General features: G+C 40.3%; 1 protein-coding gene across 4 annotated transcripts in view; it reads left to right on the plus strand.

The window, feature by feature from the left end:
• GRM8 (glutamate metabotropic receptor 8) overlaps positions 1-24,995 on the plus strand; it is a 331,061-nt gene that overhangs the window by 674 nt on the left and 305,392 nt on the right. For 2 of the 4 annotated variants that reach the window (XM_032688651.1, XM_032688648.1), the window contains exon 3: positions 6,808-7,648. In XM_032688651.1, coding sequence (XP_032544542.1) covers positions 7,046-7,648 — 603 coding nt within the window. In that variant the 5' untranslated portion in view covers positions 6,808-7,045. Of the gene's footprint in view, positions 1-1,117; positions 1,222-1,375; positions 1,501-6,807; positions 7,649-24,995 lie in introns of those variants that run through there. The other 2 variants (XM_032688650.1, XM_032688649.1) reach the window with 2 other exon arrangements.

Below are 24,995 nucleotides of genomic sequence, written 5' to 3' on the forward strand. Positions count from 1 at the left end.
TTTAGTTCTTATTTTAAGGACCGAAGAGCACACAACGCGAGTTTTGCCTCAGTTAAGGTTTTTGGGCTGTGAATCCCGGGCAATCCTCTCCGCCTGCTTTGTGGCTCAGGGGTCTTTTATATTTTTGCTTTAAATATTTATCATTTTTATTGTCGATATCCTCCCCCAATCAGCTCTAACGAAAGAGATCCCGGACACGGTGCCGTCACAGCAGCAAGCAAAAAGGGAGACTCTCGGAGTTCCCGAGCAGTGAGATCTCCCCCTGGCCGCCTTAGCCAGGTCGTCTCCCACCCCCCGGGAGGAGGGGGGCACAGGGGTTCCCCCGCGCTCCCCGCCGCCCTGTTCACGTTTCGCTGGCCGGGAGGGAAGAGGGGGCTCCCGCCACTTCAGGGGGACGGGCCAGTCTGTCTGCCGCCGTCAAGTTCTCCGGGGCCGGGGTCGGGCGAGCTGTCGCCCGCCTGCCCATACATTGTCGGGTGGGCTCCGCTCCCTTGGCTCCGCAGGGGAGACCCCCGTGTCCCTGGGGAGGGAAGGGACAGGAGGATCCCCACTGGACTCCGGGGGCTTCTTCCCCGGAGGAAGAGGGCAAAACGCTGTGCCGGCACGAGGAAAGAGGTTAGCTGTCCTCGTCGTGGAGCAGCATCCCCAGTGTTGGCATGCAGGAATTCGAAGTGTTGGCAGATGAATCTACGACACGGTTAAAAAACCAAACCAAATCCACCAGCCAACCAACCAAAAAAACCTACAAAACAACTCAAGTAATAAAAATCGATCAGTGACCAAAAGTGCATGGAAATCCAGCATCGGCATTTTGGAGTTTGCAAGCTTCTGACCTCTGGGACCAGGGATTCATTAAAAGAGACTTAGGTTTGCATCGAGGGGGGAGCAGAAGCGCATTAAAACTGACCAGTTGATGCAAGGAGAGGAAGGAATCACCGGCGGCTGGAAATAAAGGGCGACGCTTGTTTTTGCATCGCCGCTGACAGAGGTGCATTGCTCCCGGCCGGGGAACAGGGTTCGGAGGGGACTGCTGAAGCCTCGGCTCCAGCCGGGAGATCCGCATGTACCCGCCGTCCCCCGCCCACGGGCCGCCTCGGCTGCAAGGCCGCGGCGAGAGGCGGCTCAGACCCGTCCTACGGCCGCAGGCTGGAAGGAGCGAGGCCGCGGGGAGAGCCGCGACGAGGCTGTGCCGGAATCCCTTAGCAGCAGACGCCAGCTGGGGTACGGATGAGCCAGGGAAAAGAAAAAAAAAAGATCATAAATCGCTCGGCTAAGTAAAGTGGAGAACAATAGGGGGCTCCCTTCAAGAGAGAAGCCCCGCGATGATGGGCGATGGTCGCGGAGTTGCGCGGGGAGAGCCGGCTCGCCCAGCCCGGGGGCGCTCCCCGGGCCCCTCCACCAGGCGGGGCCGGCCGGGCTGCCGTAGCCCTTCCTTGGCCCAGGAAAGGTGCCGATCGCGCTAGGATCCGGGAAAGCACGGAGAAGCCGCGCGGAAAGCCGGTGCGTGGTCGGCTGTTCGCTCCCGGCGGCGTGCGCCGGAGGCGGGCGGAGAGGGATGGAGGGGTAGAGAGCGGGGTGAGGTGTACGCGGGGTGCGGTGCCAGGCGCTCGGCAGGGTGCGGTGCCGAGTGCCTTGGAGGATGTGCGGGGTGCAGTGGTCGGAGTGCTGTGCGGGTGCGCGGGGTGCACGGGTTGCTGTTCAGGGTGAGGTGCGGAATGCCGTGTAGAATGCGTGGGGTGCTGTGCGGGGTGCTGTGCAGGGTGCGGTGGTCGGACTGCTGTGCGGGATGCGCGGGGTGCGGTGCATGGGGTGCGGTTCGCAGGGCGCGGTGCGGAGTGCTGTGCGGGATACACTGGCCCGATGCGCGAGATGCGGAGCGCGGGAGGTGGTGCGCTGCTCGCCGCGACCTGGGCGCCCGGGGAACCCGGCCGTTCGCAGGGACCGCCGCCGGGGTCATGCGCGGACACAGTGGGGGACTTTCCCGCAGGGTGCCCCGGGACGGTTTCGGTGGGCGGCTGCGTTTCTGAGGGCAGAACCCTTAACGCGGAGCACTGGACTATGCCAGCAGCGCCTGCTTTGAATCCAGCTGTGCCGGCTGGGGAGTCTAGTGCGAAGAGGGTCAAATGAAAGAAAAAACAACAGACGAAGCTCTCCTAGGGTGCCTGGGAAAATCTCCTCGATCATCACTTGCCAGACCGGAGGTGAAACCAACTCTAAAGGTGTTAATATTGATGGGGTTCATTAAGCTCTAAGTCCAACGAAAGGCAGAGGAAAATATGCGATGCTGTTTCTTTCTTTATGAATTGTAAGCTCCTGTTAGTTTCACCCCGGCAGAAGGACCTGTGCTGGATTTTCACTGGGTAGCTTGTTTGGTAAATGGATATTTGCAGGGTGTGCAAAGGCGGGTGCTCTAGGGTACTTGAAAAGGGGCCGATCAGACTGAGGGGAGACATCAGACTGCACAGGGAAGAAATAGTTCCTGTAAACGAGACACTGAGAGTGATTTGCCTTGAAGTCCTGATTATTGTGTAAAGGTTACCTCAGTGGCAGGGGCACAGCAAACCATTACAGAAAAGCTGAGGTAGATAAGACTACTTACATCAGTGAAGAATTCTCTTGTAAGTTAGGAGTTGTGATGCCAAGGCCAAAGGTTTTCCAAATTCCCTTTTGCTGGCAGCAAAACCCATTAATCTTCTATATATGTCAGGTTACTGTATGCAGGTGGCAACTCTTTACCTGGTCTGTGTGGAAATTTAGCTACTTGTTCATTGCTGAATGTTGTATGGGAGAAAGAAGCGACTGTTATGAACATTAGCAAGATAATTCTTTCGTAGTTCAGAAGTAACACACCAGTAGTAAAACATCAAAATAGTCACATTTGTTCTTTATTTTTTCCTCCTCAGAACTTAAGAATGAAAGTTATCATTATTTTGTTTTCATTCACTAAAACCACATCAGTTTTGCATTGACTGGACAATCTGATATTTTGTGAATGGGTTTTCACCCTAGGACTCCTCCTAGCCTAGTTCATAGAATTTTTATTTTATTTTATTTTATTTTATTTTATTTTATTTTATTTTAGTGCAGTTCCAATGTGCTTCAAATGTAATGGCAAATTAATTTTTTTGCTCTTAAACAAAGTTTTAAATATTTTTTCTCCAGTATTTTTGTCTCTCACTAAATAGCTTATTTTGTCCCTCAGTGAAGGGTTCAGATGTGTCTGTCTGGCAACATCCATCGTAAAATATTCATCCTCCTTATCCTGCAGAGAGTACTCCTTGCTCCTGCGGTTGTCTTTAATTGTGAGATTTTTTAAAACATATTTCCTGATGAACATATTGAATCTTTCTATATATTTTCAGCCAAGACTTCAGAGCCAGCTGAAGATGGCTCTTTCAGGAACCTTGTTAACAAAATAGAGACATTTTCTGTATTTATTTAAGTATTTATCTGTCACTCTCAGCTCATTATTTAGACCTTTTCATTAACATGAAGAGATTCCACAATGAGCCTGTCGCTCAGTTGCAATGAGTCTGTGGTTGGAGTAATGACTGGTCTGGGCACATTCTGATACACTGACTCTGGCAATGTGGTACCAAAATACCCAACACTGAGTACCAAATATCTGATAAAGCTGAATGATTTTATGAAGGAAGTAATTTCAGAACCAGACACTACATGCAGAAGTTTCCATCTCCCCTGTCTTGCAGTACTCCGCCTCCTTAGGTTTAAAAATACATATATATTCTAGCAGAACAAGTGGAGGTTTGTGCTGAAATCACTTTAAAAATAGCAATATGTTCTGATAATGCCAGATATTTTTAATGAATTAAACCCAAGAGAAGCATGTATTACAAGATGACTGGGAGAGAGGCTTTGTGGTGCACTTACTCTTGGACTATGCTTGGGAAATGTATGAATTTCTTCTCTGAAGTCATGTTTCTAGTGAACACCAACTACTACATATATATAATTAATGTAAATATATTTGCATTAATTTTAACTGTTATGGTCAGTTGGAAAAGGACAACATTTTACTTCAAATGAAATCTCTGCACATGAGAAAAGTTCATTCAGGCTTTATAGCCCAGAGGCCCATACTTTTTCACTAAAATTCATTGTTAAAAATGGAATTAATTTAGATCATACGCTTTCTGCTTAGCTACACAGGCTTGCAATGTTCTATAAAAAATAATATTAATCAATATATAAAAAGCAGTGTGGCATGAATAAATTAGGCAGTATAATAGAAGCTTTTATTTCTTAGGTAACATAAAAAAGACTAAAAGGTCTTAAATTTTTAAAAAGAACACTTTAAAATTTTATTTCTGTTTTATAGACAAGCTATGGACAGTTGCAGCAAAGAAACATTTTTTCAGGAAACCATGCAAGCTGAGGCAGAGCTTATGTAGACTCTAATGTTGAAAAATACTAATTATCAATTCATTTGATCTTCAACCAGTTCTAGATAAAATATTGGACTGAGGATCTTGGGCCCACTGTAGCTTCACCATTGTTGTTAGAATTTGGGTTGCAATAGTTGAATTCATCACTATTTGTTTTCACAAGGACTGAGACTTGCTTTAATTTCTGGTCATTCTTTGGCTGTAAGGAATTGACCTGTGGCTGAGAAAGAGAAAAAACTGTGCTTCTTTCCTTCACGAATATTTTTCAGTGGTGCTTTCTTGTTCTCTATACAGTGTTAAATAAGAGTAATCTTATCTTTTATTCCCTCGGTGAATTGCTCTTTTTCTGGTTTGTACATACATGCATGGACTAATGAGTTGGTTGTTCATTGTGGAATTGTAAAGAAAATTACCTCCATACATATTTTAGGTGTAGATACAACTTCTACTCTTTACTATTTTGAACCCTTCATTGGATTTTTCTACTAAGACAATCAAAACAACAGATAATTGTGGCTAGGTAATAGTTTGGTCTTTTCTCTATAACGTGGAGCATATAAGAAACGTCCTGTGGGCCTGAATCAAACCACATGGTAGTGTGAGTCAAGTTGTTCCATTTGTGACTGAGTCTGTTTGGCTCATGGAGCTGAAGCCTAGGCAGCTTTGTAACCTGTGTTCCCAAAAGGAGCCAAAGGAGGATGATGGGATTATCACATAAAACATCACAGACTTTGTTTCATTTAGATTGAACCCTGAGCCAAATTCAAGCAAAACTAAATGTTAAGAGGCACTGAAAGTCCTGTCTGCTGCTCTCAATTGCAGTGATTTTTTCCTGCACATTAAAGATGTTTCATTTTCAAGTCGTTCTGTTACCAAATCACAGTGATATATCTTCACATTTAAAAGAAGACTTTCCATTGTGAAACTTTTTCTCAGGTCTTCAAATAGCTGCTATTTAAAAACTCTGATTCAACTTTTGTGAGCTTAATATTATCATTTGGAGAGAAACATATAGCAAAATAAATGTAAAAACAGGATTACAAATTTAAACATTATCAATGAGCATTTTTAGTTTTGTTGTCACATGATATATAAAAATTTTGTGGAAGATAATTCAAAATGTTTTTGAGAAACAATATAGACCTGTCTTCTGATTTTGTCTGTAGTTGTGTTCTAGTGTAATCATATTTTTGATAGGAACCAGTCAGATCACTAAGGACAAAGTACATATCTGCAGTTGAGCCTGATGCCCAGATTTTCTGCACAGGCTGTGAGGAGGTGCTTGGCCAGTGTGATCAATTTCATAATAAGTAAAACTTTTGTAAAGGAAAGGATCAGGCGAATTGCACCCTAGGGTGTCCACTGCTTTCTGTAGCCTATAATAGATGTCTTGAGAGACTGCCTCAGACACAGCTGCCCACAGGTGCCTACCTAGTATCAAGTAAAATTAATTCTTTCTTCTCCTCAGAGCTTTAAAAATTTATTGAGACGTGTAATCTTGTTAAATATTGAAATAAATAAATGCCTTCCTTTGAGAATTAAAGTGTGGGCAATTTGGAGATATTTATAACAGTCAGTCAGGTGTTTAGATATGTAGGCTGAAATTCTGATCTTGTTAAAATCAGTGAGACTTCTCCAAATATCAGTGCAGGCACAACATTGTTCCTATTTAATGTGGTCCAAATGCAAGCAGAGACCTTGTTAATGTTGGACCTCAGCTAAAGTAAAATGTCAGAAAGGGAGTACTAGATGTTGAGCTGGTTTCCTAACATAATATGTTGTGCTCCTTTTTCTTAAGAAATCAGCTACCTTTTCATGAAAATAATTGAGTGTTTGAAACTATCTTAAAGGAGATTTAGATATATTGTTAGCCCCCTGCAAGTGAATTCCCCTGGAGAAATAATCAGTTTAACATCCAAATGATTTGAATGTGCTTGTGCAGTGGCTGAAGGGTGTACTTAAATTCAGAAGCCCTGATTACTCCATTGTCATAAACGGGACCTCTCCAGGAGGAGAAGTAGTTACTACATTTTTGTAGGCTGGAATAGAATGATACAGCAAAGCAGAAAATATAATGTGTTATGGAGCAAGTCTGTTTCTGGATGTCAGGCATCATGAAGGTAAATATGAACTACTGTTCAGAATCTGAATACCAAGCTAAGTTTAGTTCCCCTGATTCGGCTGTTGCTCTGCTGGCATCATCAATTTCCTGGCTTGTAGTACAGTGCAGCCAGGTGTTCAAATTCACTGAAGGCCAAGAATTGCTCACTTAAAGAATATGGAAAGTGAAACCTAGGGAATGTAACTTCTATTCCAAAGTAAATACACTGTGTGACAGGTATAAAACTGCTGAACTAAATGGTATTTCTCACTGTTTGTTTTTTTTTTTCTTTTTTTTCAGAAGTACCTCAGCTGTAGGGCAAAATACAAGGACATAAGCTTCTGACTTCCTTTTACCATCAGGACCAGACATACTACCCTACGCAGTCAATTAAGAGCAACTGAAAACCACATCTCAGAAAAGCTGGTCAACCCGTTACAGCAGTGGACATCTTTTGTAAATCACATTTTATGTACTTCTGCTGAGATCCTTTTTCTACCTACCTACCGCATGGTTCTATATTACTTATTGGGCACTGATGGTAGCCTCCAGAAAGTGCAGCTTCAAATGGTCAGCCTCATTCTTTAGCAAGAAGAAAATCTGGATACTGGATAGCAACGTCTTCAGAAAAATGGTATACGAAGGGAAACGATTGGTTTCCTGCCATTGTTTCTTCCTGTTAACAGCCAGATTCTACTGGATACTCACTCTGATGCAAAGAACTCACGGCCAGGAATATGCCCACTCCATCCGACTGGATGGGGACATCATCCTGGGAGGACTGTTCCCTGTTCATGCAAAAGGGGATAGAGGGGTGCCTTGTGGGGAGCTCAAGAAGGAGAAGGGGATCCACAGACTAGAGGCAATGCTGTATGCAGTTGATCAGATTAATAAAGACCCTGATCTTCTTACCAATATCACCTTAGGTGTCCGGATCCTTGATACATGTTCCAGGGACACTTATGCATTGGAGCAGTCCTTAACATTTGTGCAAGCATTGATAGAAAAAGATGGTTCAGACGTGAAGTGTGCAAACGGTGACCCACCTATTTTCACTAAGCCAGACAAGATATCAGGTGTGATAGGTGCTGCAGCAAGTTCTGTGTCCATTATGGTTGCAAATATTTTAAGACTTTTTAAGGTAAGGAACATCTTCTATCTTTCTTTTAAATTTCAAGAAAAATGAAGTAAGTGAGCTGGTTGTGTTGTGTTACCTTCATAAAAGAAAGAACTCTACCACATTCAGAAATCTGAAATGGCTGGTTTGCCCTTTCAAAGCAAAGAGGGGAAAAATACCCCAAAGCAACATTTGCAGACCCTATTTTAAGGTCTAGAATGTTTCTTTGGAGTTCTAGGCAACCAAAACTCATTTTAACTCTTTAGGGATTTGTATCCTTATTTTTTTATTACTCACATTTGCTCCACATTGAGCATTTATGCTCATCAAGACTATGTTGGGATTGATTCCCAAATTTCCGGGAGAACGAAATATAAGATTTTAACACAAATACATTTGTAGGAGGACCAGATAATTTCCTTACCTAGAAAGATATGCCAGTAGTAATCTGGTACTATTGATGTACAATGTCTAGCCAAATGAAGTGTACTGTAATACCTTTGATTTCCTTGAAATCTTAACCTCCTCCATATTTTTTACAAGGTGATATTTTTTTTCCAGACTTTATTATCACCTTGTAAGTGATAATTTTTAGGCAACAGCTCTGACATTTCCTTCCATGTACTTTATTAAGCTCAGACATTCTAAATAATGGAAAAGTAAGCCTGCCACTTTTAAATTTGCTAAGTTAGATAGGAAGATGAACACATTCTGATCAATCAACTTGGATGGAAGAAATCAGGCAAGAGATATTTAATTTTTAATCCTATGCAATGGCAAACAGACGATGGTAAGTTGAGCACTTTTTTCTGTATACAGAACGACTGCAACTTTTGTCTGAATCTATTAGTGTCCTACCACCTACTGTTCCTTCCATCCATTCAGAAACCCTTCCTTATTTCATACAACTTTACAACCAACAAACACTACGTAAAGACTATTTCTTTGACTTTGGTGCAGAAGATTCTGGTAATGTTAAATATTGCTCTTCTATATTTTGAAAAGTGTTGTACTTGTTTTCTAATTGTTGTAACTGAGAGATTGATTAGTAGTAAAGAAAGATTGGTTTCTTTTTTTAAGGTTTCTCACATCAGCAAAGAGTATTTCAGTCATTTGAATGGAGATTTTTGTTCTTCCCTCTGGCTCTCCCACAAAGGGTGTAATGATGGATTTACAGTTCAGTGGAGAAGCAAAATGTCTGCTGTATTGTGGTCAGGTGTCCATTTCATTCTCAAAACTGATCTGCAGCTGCAATTACTGCACAGGTCTGAGAGTAGTGGACTTGTTCTAGTCATATGTTTTGCGTGTGAGAATCAGGTGCAAAAAATTGAGCTAAGATTTAAAAAATATTCTACACGGAGAACACCTCTGGAGTTATGCCTGGTGGGGAGACCTGTCTTTCCTGGGAGCAATCATACATGTTGTGGGAGGTGATTATTTTTTATTTCACATCCTTTTTTTAAGTTGTGCTACCCTATTAAATAATGTATAGTTCTGAAGTAATGATAGATGGAATGGTCAGTTTAAGAGCTATTATAGTGCAGGGCCACACAGACTATGGCTTACACCCAGTTTTGAGTTGAATACGATTCTGTAGACTGATTTAAGAAATTAAGCCTTGTAAGACATGCATTAACTGTGAAATAAGAGCAGCAAGAAGGAAAGAGGCCTATGAATTGTCTAAGATAGCAGCAATTTGTCTTCTGAAACCTTGACAGCTACCTTCTGATTTACGTTATGCAATAAAATTGCAAATAACGTTCTACTGCAGTCTTAATCAATAGAAAGCCATGTGATATCCCCTCTGGGGAAAGATCTTATTTACCCATTTAATTGATGTAACACAGCTGCTGGCAAAAGGAGGAGACATCTCTTTTAGTTTTAATTATAGATCCTGCACAAATATTCTTAATAATGTAAAAATATGACAAATTATACCCTTTAATGTCTGATGGTGGACCAGCATCTGAAATCCGGTTTTACACCTTCCTCTTAGAAGTGGATCTCTTCATGTGTAAAGGCTTCTGGATAAGGCCCTTGGTTAGCAACGCTATAGAAACCATTCACGATGGTTATTGTCAAGAGGATTAGGAAATTAAGGGTCATTTGCCAGAAATACAGATGGATAATCCAGTTTGGGTTGTAGTCAGACCAAAGACATAGGCTGAAATTCTCAGCTGGTGCATCTGCACAGCTCTGTAGCTGAGGACCTGGACCTTGGCCCATGCTCACAAAGGCTCCAGGCATTACTTACCCCAGCTGAGTGACCAGCCTTGACATATATCATATATGTCAAGGCTGGTCACTCAGCTGGGGTAAGTGCCTGTACTTTCATAAAGTCAGTGATCACCATCATGCAAATGCCTGTTTCCATTATATCCAGGATGAGTGTGATTTATCCATATTTCTGTCTAACAATTCTATTTAGCAAGTTGAACCTGTAATTGGAAGCTCAGTAGTGCTTTAATACCTGTTCTGAAATTCCTGAATGTCAGGGCTACATATTTTTTGAGAACGCTATTATCCAGTGAAATTTTAATCTGATGAGATTGTGTGAAGCATATTGTATCATTCAATGTGAATACACAAAGATATACTGAAAAATACTATGCTCAGCAGCTTGAATTTTTATGCTGCTATTTTTCTTTTTCTTGCCATTTTTTTTCTTTCTTTTATTGATTTTACAGCAGAAAACATACAGGTCAATAGTCCTATCTGATGATCTGGTGGATAGCATAAACTGATTGATAGTCATGGTATTCTTTTATCTAAGTGTTTTCATGAGAAGAGGGGAGGGAGGCCACCACAGAAAACAACCTTGATCTATAGACTTTTTTCCTGATCAAATGGCTTGCCTTGAGCTCTTCTCTCTCTTTTCTCCTTTTGCGAATTCTGACGTACACTGCTGCTTAGCAGGTGATTTTCTGTAGGTCTTACCGTTACTAGATCCAAAACATTAAGGTCCAAATTCAGACAGACTAAATTTCACCTCTTGGTGGTTTTAGACCTTTCAGAGGCACTTTACACACAGAAAACACTGGGTTATGGAATTAATTGCTGTTATGCCTTGATTATCGAAAGGTGGTTGTTTTTCATCTTGTATGACTCTGGTACTTGGTAAAAAAAGTTGCTTATTAAACTTTCAGAACTTGGAGCTGGTCTTGCTGCAAATACAATGGAAGAAAGGCAAGCAGAAGACTATGCTAGGTAGTAACACAGCCACTGCCCACTTAACCAGTTCATCAGGGATCTCAAAACAGATTGTGCCCACTTGAATTTGCTGGCTCTTAATTTTAAGTTCTTTTTATCAGTGAACATCAGGAGTGGGCTGCTTCACATGGCAAATAGAGACAAGAGGACAGAGGCTATTCAGGAGCTGGCTGTCTCTGGGTAGCTTTCACAGTCACAAAGACAACCTTTCTACTAACTCAATCTGTCAAAATATTACTCTTATATCCTTCCTTATATTTATTTTACTGAAATTCTGGTTTTCTGTAGCGTGCTCAGGCATGACTAGGTGGTATTCTTTATCTTATAAGTGTGACGCTTATAAGCGTCTGGGCTGCTTCCCACTCCCCAAAACTTGGCATGGAGGAAACAAGAGACTCTTTAACCTAGCTCAATTCATGTATTATGTTCCCTGTATTCAAAGCTTCTACTTGTTTGATGGCTGAATAACTCATGTCAATGGTTAAAATCAGCTGGAAAAAGAGAGACATTTGTTTATGGTAGTGTCCTCACATCTAAAACCCTCATACTATTTCTGAACTCCTTGGTACACTCCATCGGTCACCTTCACACATCTTCTAGCCAGTGTCACACTAGGAGCAGCCTAGAGATGTTGGTTTGCATGCAAACTGAGAGGGGTGGACAGTATGGTTGGTGGATTGTGATCTTAAGGTTTTATGTATATATTTATGTGCATGTGTACAAAGCTAAAATATTCATCAACAGTTTTATTCTTTTCCTTGCTTTGCTTTGCCTTGCCTTGCCTCATCTTCTGTTTTCTCCTCTTTTTCTAAGGCTAAATTACTTATTTCCTCTTTTTGGTCAAATTCCCTTCTTGCTGCACCGCTGTAACCCGCTTTAATAGCTGCTGTCTTATGGGACTAATACTGCATTCACATTTGCTTTATATATTTCATACACATTTACTTCTTCAGAAGTACAAGTACAAATGACATTACGGAGTTACTCTTTCAACTTTATGGCAACCATCCAAAATGCAAGGGATAGCTTCTTTCAGTAAATCTAGAAGGGAATATGTTAGTTCTACCAGCATTTTGTTTATTTGCTTTGATTGTTTCCTTACCTCATTTTGGATCTTTGGCTGGCAGCTTTGCGCAGATACCAGGGCTGTACCTGGATGATGCTATTTTTATGTTTAGTTGCAGGTCTTTTTATATTTGGCTGCCATTTGGCACTTTTGCTGCTTTGTGTTCTAGACCTGCATGAAGAAGCAGACAGGCCTCCCAGAAATGAGGGCATTACCGTTGTACAGAGGCTAACCTCACTGAACTTCATAAATGCAGGGCTACGTATTTAAATTGTGGCAATGGAGTGCATCTCATGTTTGAAAGGAATATGATGTAAATAAAATGTAATAACATCTTACCACATAATTTCAGAGATCACAAACATATTTTTGTGAGGCAACCTGAGCCATACACAGATCCTGATCCTGTCTCTATATCTATGGAAATATTTGCACCTCGTGAGCATTACAGACTTCAGAGGCTCTAGGGAGATGCAGAAGCCAGTCTGTTCCATGTCTTATTGCAGGGTCTTTCCATAATGGGAAAGCTTTATCATATACTTTAATGAAGTGAAGAAGGAGCTCAAGATTTTACACAACATATTGGCGTTCATTAATAAAACATTGTGCTACACTGATTGGAATATATCCATTTTCTGTTCACTGTGTCATGATACATGTGTCAATAACATTTGCTGCTGCATGGCATTTGAAATTCGAAATAGGACAATTTTTTTCCTGGTGGTTAAAACATATGTGGAAATTTTTGTGTGAAGTGTGAAGCAAAATTGCTATTAGGGAGAAGACTACTGAAACATTTTGAAATCAGCTCTTAGGATGAACAGATTTATTTTACCTTTGCTCTAGATAATATTTGTACTTGAATAATTTTTAATTATAAAAGGAACCCATTGCCAATATGTCCCATCCAATTTTACAGCGTTTTTTTGTAGTGCTTAGTACAAGCACATATCTGTTTAGTGCCTGAGCATCTTGTCTTGGCTGGAAAATACCTTTATTATAATTTCTTTCTTTTCCTTTTTTTTTTTTTTATAATTGAACTTCTTTTACGTAGAAGATACATTAATATTTCTTTATATTTCCATGGCCGTAGACACTTGGTTATGCAAAAAACCCCTTTTAACTCAACCATGATTCTTCTGTCAGCACTAGGTTAAATGTTTTGTGGTTGAGAGAGGCGAATGCCAGGTCAACACCAAGATAAAATTATAGGTATGAGAGACACTTTGCTAGTGTCAATAATTAAACAGTTGCCAAATTTTTATTTGCAGCCAGAGGAAATAATAGGTTTTCAGATTCTGTGAAAACTGCTAGCACTGATTAGCATCAACTTTTATTTGTGCTAAGCTGTTTGAGGCAAGGGAGTACAAAAGCAACTTGATGCATTCATTTAGTATTTTACAGTATATTAGTTCCTTAACTGTTCCTCTAAAGATTTAATAATTTTGGTCTTCTAACATTCCTAGATGAAGCTATACCAATGGTTAGAGCAAAGGGGCAATCTGCTTTTCTTTGTTATTTTCTGTATTTGTAATTCATTTGCTATAAGGCTTGAGAAGAATCTCTTGACCTTTTTGTGCTTCTCTTTTGTCATTTTGATTCGCTTGTGTTTAAGCATTTCACAGGAACAATCGGAAGCTTGATTAATGTTTTTTAAATGTTTCAGATGTCTCCCCTCCTTTTGTAAGCATGCTGAAGCTGTCTAAAATGTTGAGGTTTTTACGTCATTCCATAAACACAGTACGTGAGCACCTTACAAAGAGAGTGTAGCTATGAAAGACCAACAGTCTGATTTTCTTTCTACTTCCCTGAGGGCAGTTTGGTATATATATATATACACACACACATCTTTCCCTCACACGAAGGAAACTGCATATGCAGAGAAAATTGTCTTATCCTTTCACGGATGAAGTTTTTCTGAGTTCCTACCACTGTATTAGGGTTGTTTGTATATGACAGTGGTCCCTGAATTATTTGTTAAATAATACCTGTAGTAATACAGATATTAGTCATAATTTCACAAGTGAGAAGAACAAAAGGCTGAGAGGAGCCTAGCAGTTCAACAGGAGCTCACTTATGCACAGAAACACAAATTCTGCAGTGAGGTTTTTTAAAGATCTTGTTTAATAGGAGGCACTTTGTCTACCAGTAAAAAAATATGCCTGGCATAGTTGTCTGGCACCTGGCACCGAGGCCAGCTGACACAGAAAATCCATACCCACATCATACACTCCTTTATTCCTCCAAATCATGGGGCTTCATGGAAATTACCAGAGGGGAATGATTCCTGACCCATGCTGACTTCTGAAGCCTGTCGGGAAATTCTAAGACTTGGCTGGCACAGTCGCGGCCGAGTTGTGGACTGTCCTGACAGTCTGTCAGTGAGGCAGCTGAACTGTTGCTGAGAGATGTGCTCTGAAATGATGTGATTAACCAGTGTAGACATGCTGCTGATTTCTTGGGACAGAGCTCCTCTACTCCTATGTCACGCTGAAGGGGAAGCAAAACACTGCAAGGATCATTGATACTGTTTTAGTGCTTTTGTACAGCAATGTTAGTTGTATTAGCCACAATGAGACCAAATTAAGTTGACCCTTTCCCTTGGTGTTTAATTTTTTCAGTACAGTGACAGTACAAGGCAATATGAATAGTCTTGGTTTCTGACTGTCATCAGAAACCAGGCACTATTGTGTTATAGCCAAGTGGTAGATTTTGGGGGTTGGGTATTTCTATTTCATTATTTTCCCTAAAGCATATTGTGCTTTTAGGATTAAACTGGTTTACAGTGCTTAAATGTATATCTTTGTGTTTGCTAGCATTTATCAGAGAAAAGTAGTCATCCAAACAAAGTCTTACTGAGGGACACTAATTCCACAGGAATGAATTAAATAGCCAAGAGCAATATGCTCCTCTGGGCTGGAATATACATATGCTCCCAGCAAGATGTTATGTCTCCTATCCTTCTGACAGGACAATTAAGCATTTAAGTGAGGCCTTAAATTAGGAGGCAGTTGGCCCTTGGCTGTCTGTGCCCTCAATAGAGAGAATAAATGCTTTCAGAAGGAGACTGGATCAGGCTATGAGCGTGTATGAATCTTTCATGTTGAAGAAAGTTTATGTGTTGATCCATGCTTGCGCTTGCACTTGCACCAGACAGAACCTCTTCTTGTTGGAAGGCTTTGGAAGCCCTGGAGGAAAGTGATAGGTGGCTTTATAAGATTTTAAACTCCTGTAAGGGTGGTACCAGTTTCTTAAACCCTTTCTCACTTTTCTTTGGAGGAATCTTGCTCATCTCCTTTTCTCTTCCTTTTCACACCTGCTCTATTTCTCTCTTGTTATCTTAGGAAAAGCTACTTTTGGCCACTGTTCCCAGTATTTTTCAAGTGACTATTTCATTCTATAGTGTCCAAAGAAAATTTTTTTCAGACGTGCTGAATAAACAACACTCTGACTGGGTCTCGGTTTCTGTAGGTTGTGAGGATGAGCAGGTCAGCAGGAGGTAGAGCTGGAAACTGGACAGCTTAGGAGGAGGGGACTTATCTGTGGGGATAACAGGAAGGAACTGCTTGTTGAAAGATGAGCCCTAAAGGGACAAGAGTCTTTCTGTTTTGTACCGCACTGTAGGATTTCTGGTCTGGCACTTCAGATAAATCTGGACTCTAACTCTTCTCCAACATAAACTATTCCGATAGCAATGCTGAGATATGCCATGGTATTGTTGAGATCCCTCTTTCAACTGTATCTCTTTTACAGCTTGAGGACTGTGGGACAGGAGCCAAAACTGATTTCTCTGAGCTGGAATAATTAATCTTTTGAGTTTTTGGCTTATGTTCTTTCACAGAAGGTGCCTCCAGCATTTAGTTACATAGCAGTAGTATTGTAGAGGCTGAATCTGAATCTTCATTCCTTCTTCACTGGTGCATTTATGCAGATGGCTCTTCTACAAGTTGAAAACTAGAAAAAGGGTGATAGTCCATTTTGGGTATCATTCTATGAAAAGTGCCCTAACAACTTCCCTTAGATTTTTATTTGATAGTGGCGTCTGTCACATTTAAAATGCCATCACAATCTTCTTCCAGGCAGGGCACAATTTTGTCAAGCAGCTCCATTGCATTATGGTAACATTGATCCCCTACAGTCATGGTTACTCTTATTCAGATAAATTTTCTTTGGTTTTGTTTGCAAAGTACTGTGAATATTAAGATATTAGTGAAAACTATATCATCACAGTTGTACTTAGGCTATTCACTAGAGAAACATTTCAGAGAGCTTGTGAATCCTGCAATAGTTTGTTTAGGCCTGACACTTCCAAAAATGAAGCCCGAAAAATGAGCTGAAGAAAGGGCTGGCTACACTACAAACCTAACACTTCAAATTCTACTCATAAAGAGGAGTTAGTAGAGCACAGACATATATAGCTAGAGGTAGGATATTGTTTCAGGAATGAAAATATGGGTTTGACTATTAGGAAAAAAATATTACCAAGAAGTACCCTGTTAAATGTTGTCTAAAGTTTTCATCCAGTTGCGTACTATGAGAAAAATGCCAATTTCCTACTTCATAGCTTTCTGAAAATTAGGTTGGATAGAAGTATAAAATATACATTTATGTATCAGTAGGGAAATTTTCTAGGCAAAGTAGCTAGTGTTTTCCTCTCCTAACTTTGATGATTCTGTTTACGATTCTTGCATAACAAAGCACAGAATTTAAAAGTTACCAGCTGCTATATTTGCTTTCCAAAGTGTGAAGAAACACGTATTGTCCTGAGGATTAGAGACTGATTCTCTTTGTGCTCAGTTCAGCAGAACTGAAATGTTTGTAATGAAAGTTAAAGCTATTGAAAGCATGAAACATAAAAGAAAAATAATGTGTTATGTCTTCTTTGTTGGACAGGATTTGATGATGCCCTTAGAAAGTTTTAGGTGTAAACATTTCTCTTATTAACAAGCATTATTTTGGCATGTTTTAAACACTTCCACTTGCAAATCCTAAGTGCAGTCAGAGCTGTTGTTTCATCCCACTGGGAACTGTTTTGCCAGATATCATCTGAACAGCAAAAACTCATCATCTGTGAGATGGTTCACATCTCCAGTACTGATTGAACAGCATTTGGAAACTGGATGTGTAAGGCATTTGAGACTGCAGAGAAAAAATAATATCTTTAGGGCTAGTTTTGGAGACTGGAATAAGATGGGAAGGTAACTGTGCTGTATATGGGAGCATGAAAAGCTTGCAGTTGGAACAGATGCTGAGGGTGCCCTGTGACTCAAGGTATGATTTCCTGCCATTCCTGCCAAGTTCAAAGATTGTGTTTCTTTTTTCTCTCCTTATTTCTATTTTTAGGCTGAATAGCAAGAACCTGTGCTTCAGGAATGAAGATTCACCATTCCGTTATACCTATTTTACTGTGTCTTTGCATATGCATCAAATAATGTTTGATTCTGGCGTGCAGAAGAGAATGAGAGTAAGATGTAAAAAGCTGACGAAAATGCAGGGTATTTTTGGTATGGATCACATAATCACTTGGCTCAATGGCACGTTGCAAAGGTTGGTCTAAGTGTGACAGACTTCCCTTGCTGTGTGGTAGTGCCCGTTGAAGCCTTACATCTTTTGTCTGCATCAGCATAGATTTTCTCTGTGACCTTGGGCAAGTCACACAGCAGTGAGTCTTCAGCTGGTGGATGATGCCTGTGGAGTTGGGTGCCACAGTGGCCCTGGGAGGACTGATGCCCAGGGTCCCCCGCCCCTGCTTCCCTGTTGGTTAGAGCACTTCTGTGGCTGAAGGGATTTGTGAATATAAAGGTCCTTGATAATCAGATATAAGAGTAAGGGTGGGGGCATATAAGTACTTCAGATAGCTAGTTCTTAATGAGAGATTCCTTGTATCCTCTACATAGTTCTCTCCCTGGGTTTTGCTATGAAAGGAGATTATCCAACTCACAGTATGATTTAAATATGCAAGTCATAGGTCTCAGGAGCAAGTGGTGAAGCCTACCTGACCTGTAATCAGAGGCTGGACATCCCCCTTAGGAAACCGAGACAGTCAAGAGAGCCTCAGAATCAGGAAAAAGTATTTGGATTTCTGCCCAACAAAATTAAAATTGTTAAATTTATACACTGCAGTCTATATCAGAGTAATTGGGAAAAAATGAATGTCTGTAATTGTTATGCCAAAGCAAAAAATTAAGTAGTGCAGGATGAAAAAAATTAGGACAGGTGTGCGTGCAAATGTATGTTCTACTTAACTGAGTGGATTTGTTTTGTTCTTAAATGCTTGAGAAGAGAGACAGTCAAATTAGTTTTGTAACAGACTTGCAAGCTGACAATTATACAGTTTATTTCTTGGTGTCTTAGGAACCATTTTTTGTTTGTTTAATTTTTCACGTAGATTTCATTAGAAGTTTTTTTACTTATCTTTAAATTGAGTAAAAATCCCTAAGAATAGTGCAACTTCTGTCAGCTGTGTGGTAATTAGCTACCTCATCTATTTATCAGGAGTGGATCAGGAACTAAGAAAAAAGCTGATTCCTAATGTTAAATTTCCTCCTTTTCAGTTGTTTTTAATATATCTAAGGTATGAATGCAATATTGTGAGCTAGGGTGTGCAAATAATTAGTCAGTTTGACAGCTAAACTGAAAATAAACATTCATTTTATTCTTAACCAAAATGATCATGTAGAAGTGGAAGGTGGAACTTAGGGGCTTCTTTATTTGGCGGTGCTTTTTTTTAAATTTTTTTTTGTTGTTGTTTTGTTTTATTTTGTTGAGGAAAGCTTTCCACAATATTCTCTTTTGTGTTAAATGATAACTCATATTTCATGTAAAACAAAATGTTTTATTTCTATTTTGGAAATTTCGTAGTGTAAAATACAAGTGATGGGTTTGAAATTACAGTCTTGGGTATCATGCATTGAGTGCTGGTGCCCCTGTTTCCAAACCGTGTTTACGCATGGCTTACACAAATTCTTTCTTGGGCAAATTCTTTCTTTTAGATTCAGAGAAGGGTATCAAATATAGCTTAGGAGATGGGACAGTTCAACTCTAGTCCCCACAGCAACAGACAAGACTGCTTTGCAGTAAAATTAAGAGTTCTGGTCACATGGGGTGAGAGCTCTGCAGAAACAGGGATGCCAGGGCACTCTGTATGTGCTGAACTTCCACCCTGTGAGTTTTCTTTCTGCCAGAACAGGTCTTATCTCACCAGTCTCCTGTGTGCAGGACTTTCCCTGGAGGTCTCTAATATCAGAACTGTTTGTCAAAACAGGCCTGTAATGGTGCATCTTCTTGAAAACTCTTGCCCGCTTTTCTACCTCTGAACAGCTGTATGCACATTGACACTGCTGTTACCAGACGCTGTCTATTCACTGCTGATAAGCTTGCACAATGGGAACATTTTATTTCATCCATGCTACAATTCATTAAATGTTCGTTAGAGTAATGATTTGAACTTAGCTATTCCCGTTCCTTGCTAAATACTGGACTATGCAGTGAATTACTCTCAGGTGGGTCCAATGGAAGTTTAATTGTTTGTGAAAACATGAACAGCTTCAGCAGGAGAGACTTTCATGTCCCAAACCCCTGTAACTCAATGGTTAGTTGTTCCCAGCTGAGTACTCTAACCACTAGGCTATTAAGTATAATTTAGGCAGATACTACAGCCTCATTTTAACTTTTGGAACATATTTGTGCATTGAGAGGATAAATTACAAAAAAGAAAATGGCAGATACGCATGACAGAGACCAGTACCAAAGGAAAAACCTTCAAAGAAGTCCTGTTGAGTGCCATGGGGTGACCTAACAGTAAAGAACATTTGAATACTGAAACATTCCTGTATATGCTTTAGCCATGAATTTCCAAGCTTTCTATTTAAGATTAAGTGTGAAAGTCTTGGCCAGAATGGTAACACAAAATTTATCTCACCCCTGTCTTCATCTGCCTAGTTTAACATAGACCTCAAGGATAGACCCAGGTATTCACCTGAATGGCTGAATCAACCCACGTGAGTCTGAAGTGCAAGTGGACTTTGGAAGTGCCTATCTATGTTTGTTAGTCATAGAGAAAGACGAAGTGATTTCCAAAGACTAGGAGTTTCTAACCACCTGCTGCTATCTCATTTCTGAGCTGTCTAAATGCCAAGCAGGTCCTTCAGTATCTAGGGCTGATAACTCTGCAGTGCAAAACCTGTGCCATGAACTGTCTTATTTATTTACTCTCATAAAATATAGATTGTTTTTGTCCTTGACATACAGGTTTGTAATTATTTTTGATTTACTTTACACATAGGATGTCATAGAAGGAGTGTAGATATTTTTGGTTTGAATATAGAAAATTGGAAGACACCCCCACAGCAGTGATATTTTTTATTCTTTCTTTCTTCAGGATATTGTGAATATTGTAGATGCTATAGTTATTTACGTAGACTGATTCATGATAATAAATAATGTTGTATTTTACTTTACAGCTCCTATTTGCAGCAGTGCTCCAGGCACATCCCTAAAAGTACTACAGATAATTAAAATATTAAAACACACAGAAAATTAACCATAAAAATAATGTCAAATGGACAAATAAAACAAACAATTGGACTATGTTGGGAGCTTACAGCCAACATTTCTGCAAGTCATAATGAAATTATACAGTGGTTGTGACTTTAGTTGGGACACTTTTTAGATCCACTGACTTAAAAAAATGGAGTTATGGAATTAGATCTCAATATATATGAATTTCCCTGATTTAGTAAAAGCTTCTGTTGTAAAGATTAAGGGGAAAAAAATTAAGAAACATTATATACATAATTATTCCTACTTTGTAAGAGCTGAATTCTGCACTCCTTGCACCATGTCATGTGCAAAGGAGAACAGCAAATGATGGCAGGAGCCCGAGGTCTGAGTGCAGGCAATGCTCCACAGCCCCAGTTGCCACCCATGGCAGTGTACTGGGGTGCCTGAGAACATGAGAAATGCAATGTCACTAGATCGAAGTAGCTACACATTTGGAGAAGTAGAGCTGCCCTGTGCTTTGAACCAGCTTATGTATATGCTGCTATTAGCATCAAATTTTATCTGGCAACATATCTAATATGGTCTTTGCTTTGGTTTACAAAAACGAGCCATGTGTGCTCTTTGATGTGCTGGAGCAGCTTGCCCTAAGCCAACAAGTTAAAAGTCATTCACCCTGCCTACAGTGGCAGGTTGTCCTTAGTGTCAGGAAAGCCTTCGGCAGCTGAGCACTGGCTTTGCAGGAGGGAGGTCTGAGTACCCTGGGCCAAGTGTTCTCTCATGGGCATAGGCTCGATTTCCATCCATAGCAATGAGAATGTTTGAAGCTGGTTTACGATCGTTGACTCACTGTAATTTAGTACAAAATGACACATGAAAGTTTCCTCTTCCTTTGGTTACTGATGGAAAACATTACAGAATGGTGTAAATTAAGAAGCATTTATTGCTACCTTAGAAAAAAGTGAAATGAATACTTTGGTTTTCTCATCACACAGGCCAGTGTAGAAGTTTGGTGTGGCTGATGATCATAGGAGTGACTTGAAAATTCTCTCTAACAAGCAAGTGAACAAACCTTGATAATACTGCAAAATGCAAAATGCAGCTCCACACTAGAAAAGCTCAACAGCATTTAATGTATTTTTAAGCAAAGAATTATCAAGTAGGCACCAGTAGAAAAGCAAACTTAGGAGAATTCTGTTGCTGGTAAAACCAAAAGTAACATTAGTTCCATGTGTCTTTTATCATTTTACAGTGCCCCGTGCGTGTTTTTTTTTTTTTTTTTTTTAATGATTTAACTTGCCACAACTGATGTCTGAACTGGCCGTCTATCATTGCACAGTTTGTTCGCAGTGCTTAGGAATTTAACACCCAGAATGACAAGTGTAATTACATGCTTCTGAAACATATGCCATAATTTATGGCTATTAAGCAAGTATAAACAAGAGATCAAATCCTAGTATAAGCAGTCATCCAAGAAATCATCTTGACATTTATTTCATTAGAATCTTCCTTTCAGTAAGGCAGAACTTACCTGTGTACCACTAACAGCCCATCTGCAGATACTCGCCAATTATTGCGTGTTTGCAAAGCAAAAGGTCAGGTACATGCATGCAGTTAACCTTTAATTTTCAGTTACCTATCGCACATGTAGTTATGTAAGTGTTTATCATGCTTATTATTATCCCTTATTATTATTACTATTACTAATCTCCCACAGGTGATTAATATACAGGATTTAAATAGCAACAACCCTTTTCACCTGTTTACACTGTGTGTTAGCATTCACTGTAATTTGAATTAGAAAACTGAGTAAAAAGCCTCAAGCCCTGTAGAGCTGGTGGGTTCTTTACTTGAGATCCTGCTAGGAAGAGGAGCAGAAAAAGAGGAGTGAGGTGTGCTGAGGGAGGTATCCACAAAAAATTGGTGCTGTATGTGCTAGGTTAGCTGCAGACATGGTGCTGTATGTGCTAGGTTAGCTGCAGACATTGAGCACGGGAGCAGGCTGGGCACTCAGACTCCCAGTTGGGATCTTCCCCACCCTCTATTTTAACTGCAGTGCTGAGAAAGCAATAGGGTTACTAATATTGTGTAGATTATAAAGTTGATTTTTATTTCTTGTTGTCAGGAAATGTCTTTGTCTGCCTTATCCCTTCTGCTAAGCAGTGCTTTACTCCATGAACACTGCCAGGGAACTAGAATAAGCCAATATTTTGAAAAGAAGAGAAAAAAAGATGAATCTGGCAACCAGTCCCTGCCAGGGGCAAAATAATGCAACAACTGAGATAAATCAATATTACTATACAATGAAAGTATTGTAATGCCAGCCTGTGCAGAGGGATAGAAAATAGGTCTTGGTAAATAAACCTGAATATCTTAGCGAGACTTAGAGTTGTAAAGCTAACAGCACTGACTTTTGTAAACCTTGGTGCCATGTGTCATTCTGTGAGGTACTGTAACCTTACTTTAACCTTACTTTATCTAATAAAATCATCATAATTTTTTTTATGTATTTCAGTTTTTTACATTAATACCAGTGGTAGCTTGGGGTTTATCTGGATAAGCTTATGATCAGGGATAGGAAGGTTCATGGGGAAAAGTCCTTCTCTGCTATCTGCTGCTGATGTTCTTATGTCAATGCCTGTCACAGTGAAGGAAATGTTTTCTTACCAGATTGTCAGTGCCTTTCCACAGCCACTCTGGGTAAACCCCCAAGCTGGGGGGTTGTTGTAGGAGTTTTCCTTGAACCTTTTTAATTATCCAGCTTGTTTCTAAGGTTTTCTTATAATATTTGTGACACATAAACAGAGCATGCTGGTGGAAGCTAAAGTCTCTGTATTTGCCAGGAGCTCTCTGATGGCCTTCGAGAGAGGTGAGCAGTGTGGAGGAAAGGAGAGAGAACTGCCTGTGAAAGGTGAGGAAATAAGACTGCGTAGGAGAGGAAACCTACAGAAAAATTACAGCAAGCATATTTGGTCTCTGTTGGTTGTGCTATCTGACATTCGTGTCATCAGCTTGGCAAGCTGATACTGGTTAGTTGTATCATTTGAATGTATTGTTTTCCTGTTAGTTCTGTCACCTAAGCAATTTTGAGACATACACATTGAGCCAAAGAAATAGGATTTGTGGGTCGAGATTATTTGTGTTCTCTATGTGTTATGATCTGGCTATTAAAATTGTTAGAAATGCCTCTACCTGAATTAAGATGCAAATGAGACCAGATGCTAAAGGCAATAGTATGGGTTTTATTTAATGGTAAATGTGAGGGAGAGAAAGAAAGGTAGAAAGCAGTGAAAAAGGAGGGGGGGAAAAGAAAGTGACAGAGAGATTAAAATAGAAAATGTATCACCAATCCGTGTAACCTGGTGGTATCCCATCAGTCCAGTTCTTCTGGTCTTCTTGGTGGTGAGGGTCCCACAAAATATGGGATCTAGTGGATTAATACACATTCAGGAGATGCCCAGTCACCTCCCCCGGGGGTGTGGGGGGGAAGTTTTGCAGTCTCTTGCAACAGGCTCTGGATTTGTTGCCTCACTTGGATCACGTGCAGTCCTCTGGTGGTGGAAGGCCTCATGAATGAGCTGGGGAGGCGCCTGGGGGGTCTTTGATCGGTTATCACCCCTTCTCAGCTGCTTCTTTCGTGAATGTCCCATGTGTATGTGGTCTTCCCAGAGCAGGGGGGAGTGTTATCCCAAAACCTTTCTCCTCCACCACCCCCTGAGCCTTGTTTACTTCTCAGACCTGAAATGATTTTAGACAATAGGCTCGTCTCAAGTCTCCCTTCACAGTCCAAATTCCGGTCAGGTTTCGATGGTCGAAGATAGGCAGTTGCTTCCTTGTAGTTTGACAAAAAGTCTGTCTATGATTTTGACAATGTTTTATACATTACCAACATTTTAGTCCATCAGAGTATGCTGCAGTGTAAAATTGTCTCTATAACTAAAAAAAAATAATTTTGCAAATACTGACTTGATCCACAAGTTGTTGCTAGAATTGTCCTGTAGTGAGCCTGATCAAAACCATGATGATTTATCATTAGATTAGGAGAACAGCTACTGCTTAGTTTGTGCTTTAATTCTAATGATAAGTAGCACATACAAGGTTGGGAAAGAGTAGTCAGGAAGAATATTTGAAAATTAGTCATAGAATCATAGAATATATTCTTGAAAGTTCAATAGATAGAAGGCAAAAATGTCCGAGCATGGTACTGTTGGTACCACTGCTGTTGCAGCAGGAGGCTGACAGAAGACGTCTGTTTCAGCCTGCAACCACCATGTGAGCAATACTAACTTACTGCTACAATATTGTGGCCTGCAGGGTCCTGAGCCAGAGGACTATTGAAAAGATTAATTGACTGGAAAGCATTTGGCACCTGAAATCTATCTCTGCTGTTCAACTTTCAAATAGATAAAATCTGAAGCTCCTTTGCACTTGAAATGTCTTTTTGGGCTGGAAACAATCAATTTCCCCAAATACACAGAACATGTGCTTGTTTATAATAAAACATAGTCTTATAAAGGATGGCATGAAATGGTGAAATACAAACTCCCATGGTTACTGTTTTTTCCCCCACACCTACAGTCTTGAACAGATGTATTA

The sequence above is a fragment of the Chiroxiphia lanceolata genome, chromosome 5 (assembly GCF_009829145.1).
Source record: "Chiroxiphia lanceolata isolate bChiLan1 chromosome 5, bChiLan1.pri, whole genome shotgun sequence".
NCBI lineage: Eukaryota > Metazoa > Chordata > Aves > Passeriformes > Pipridae > Chiroxiphia > Chiroxiphia lanceolata.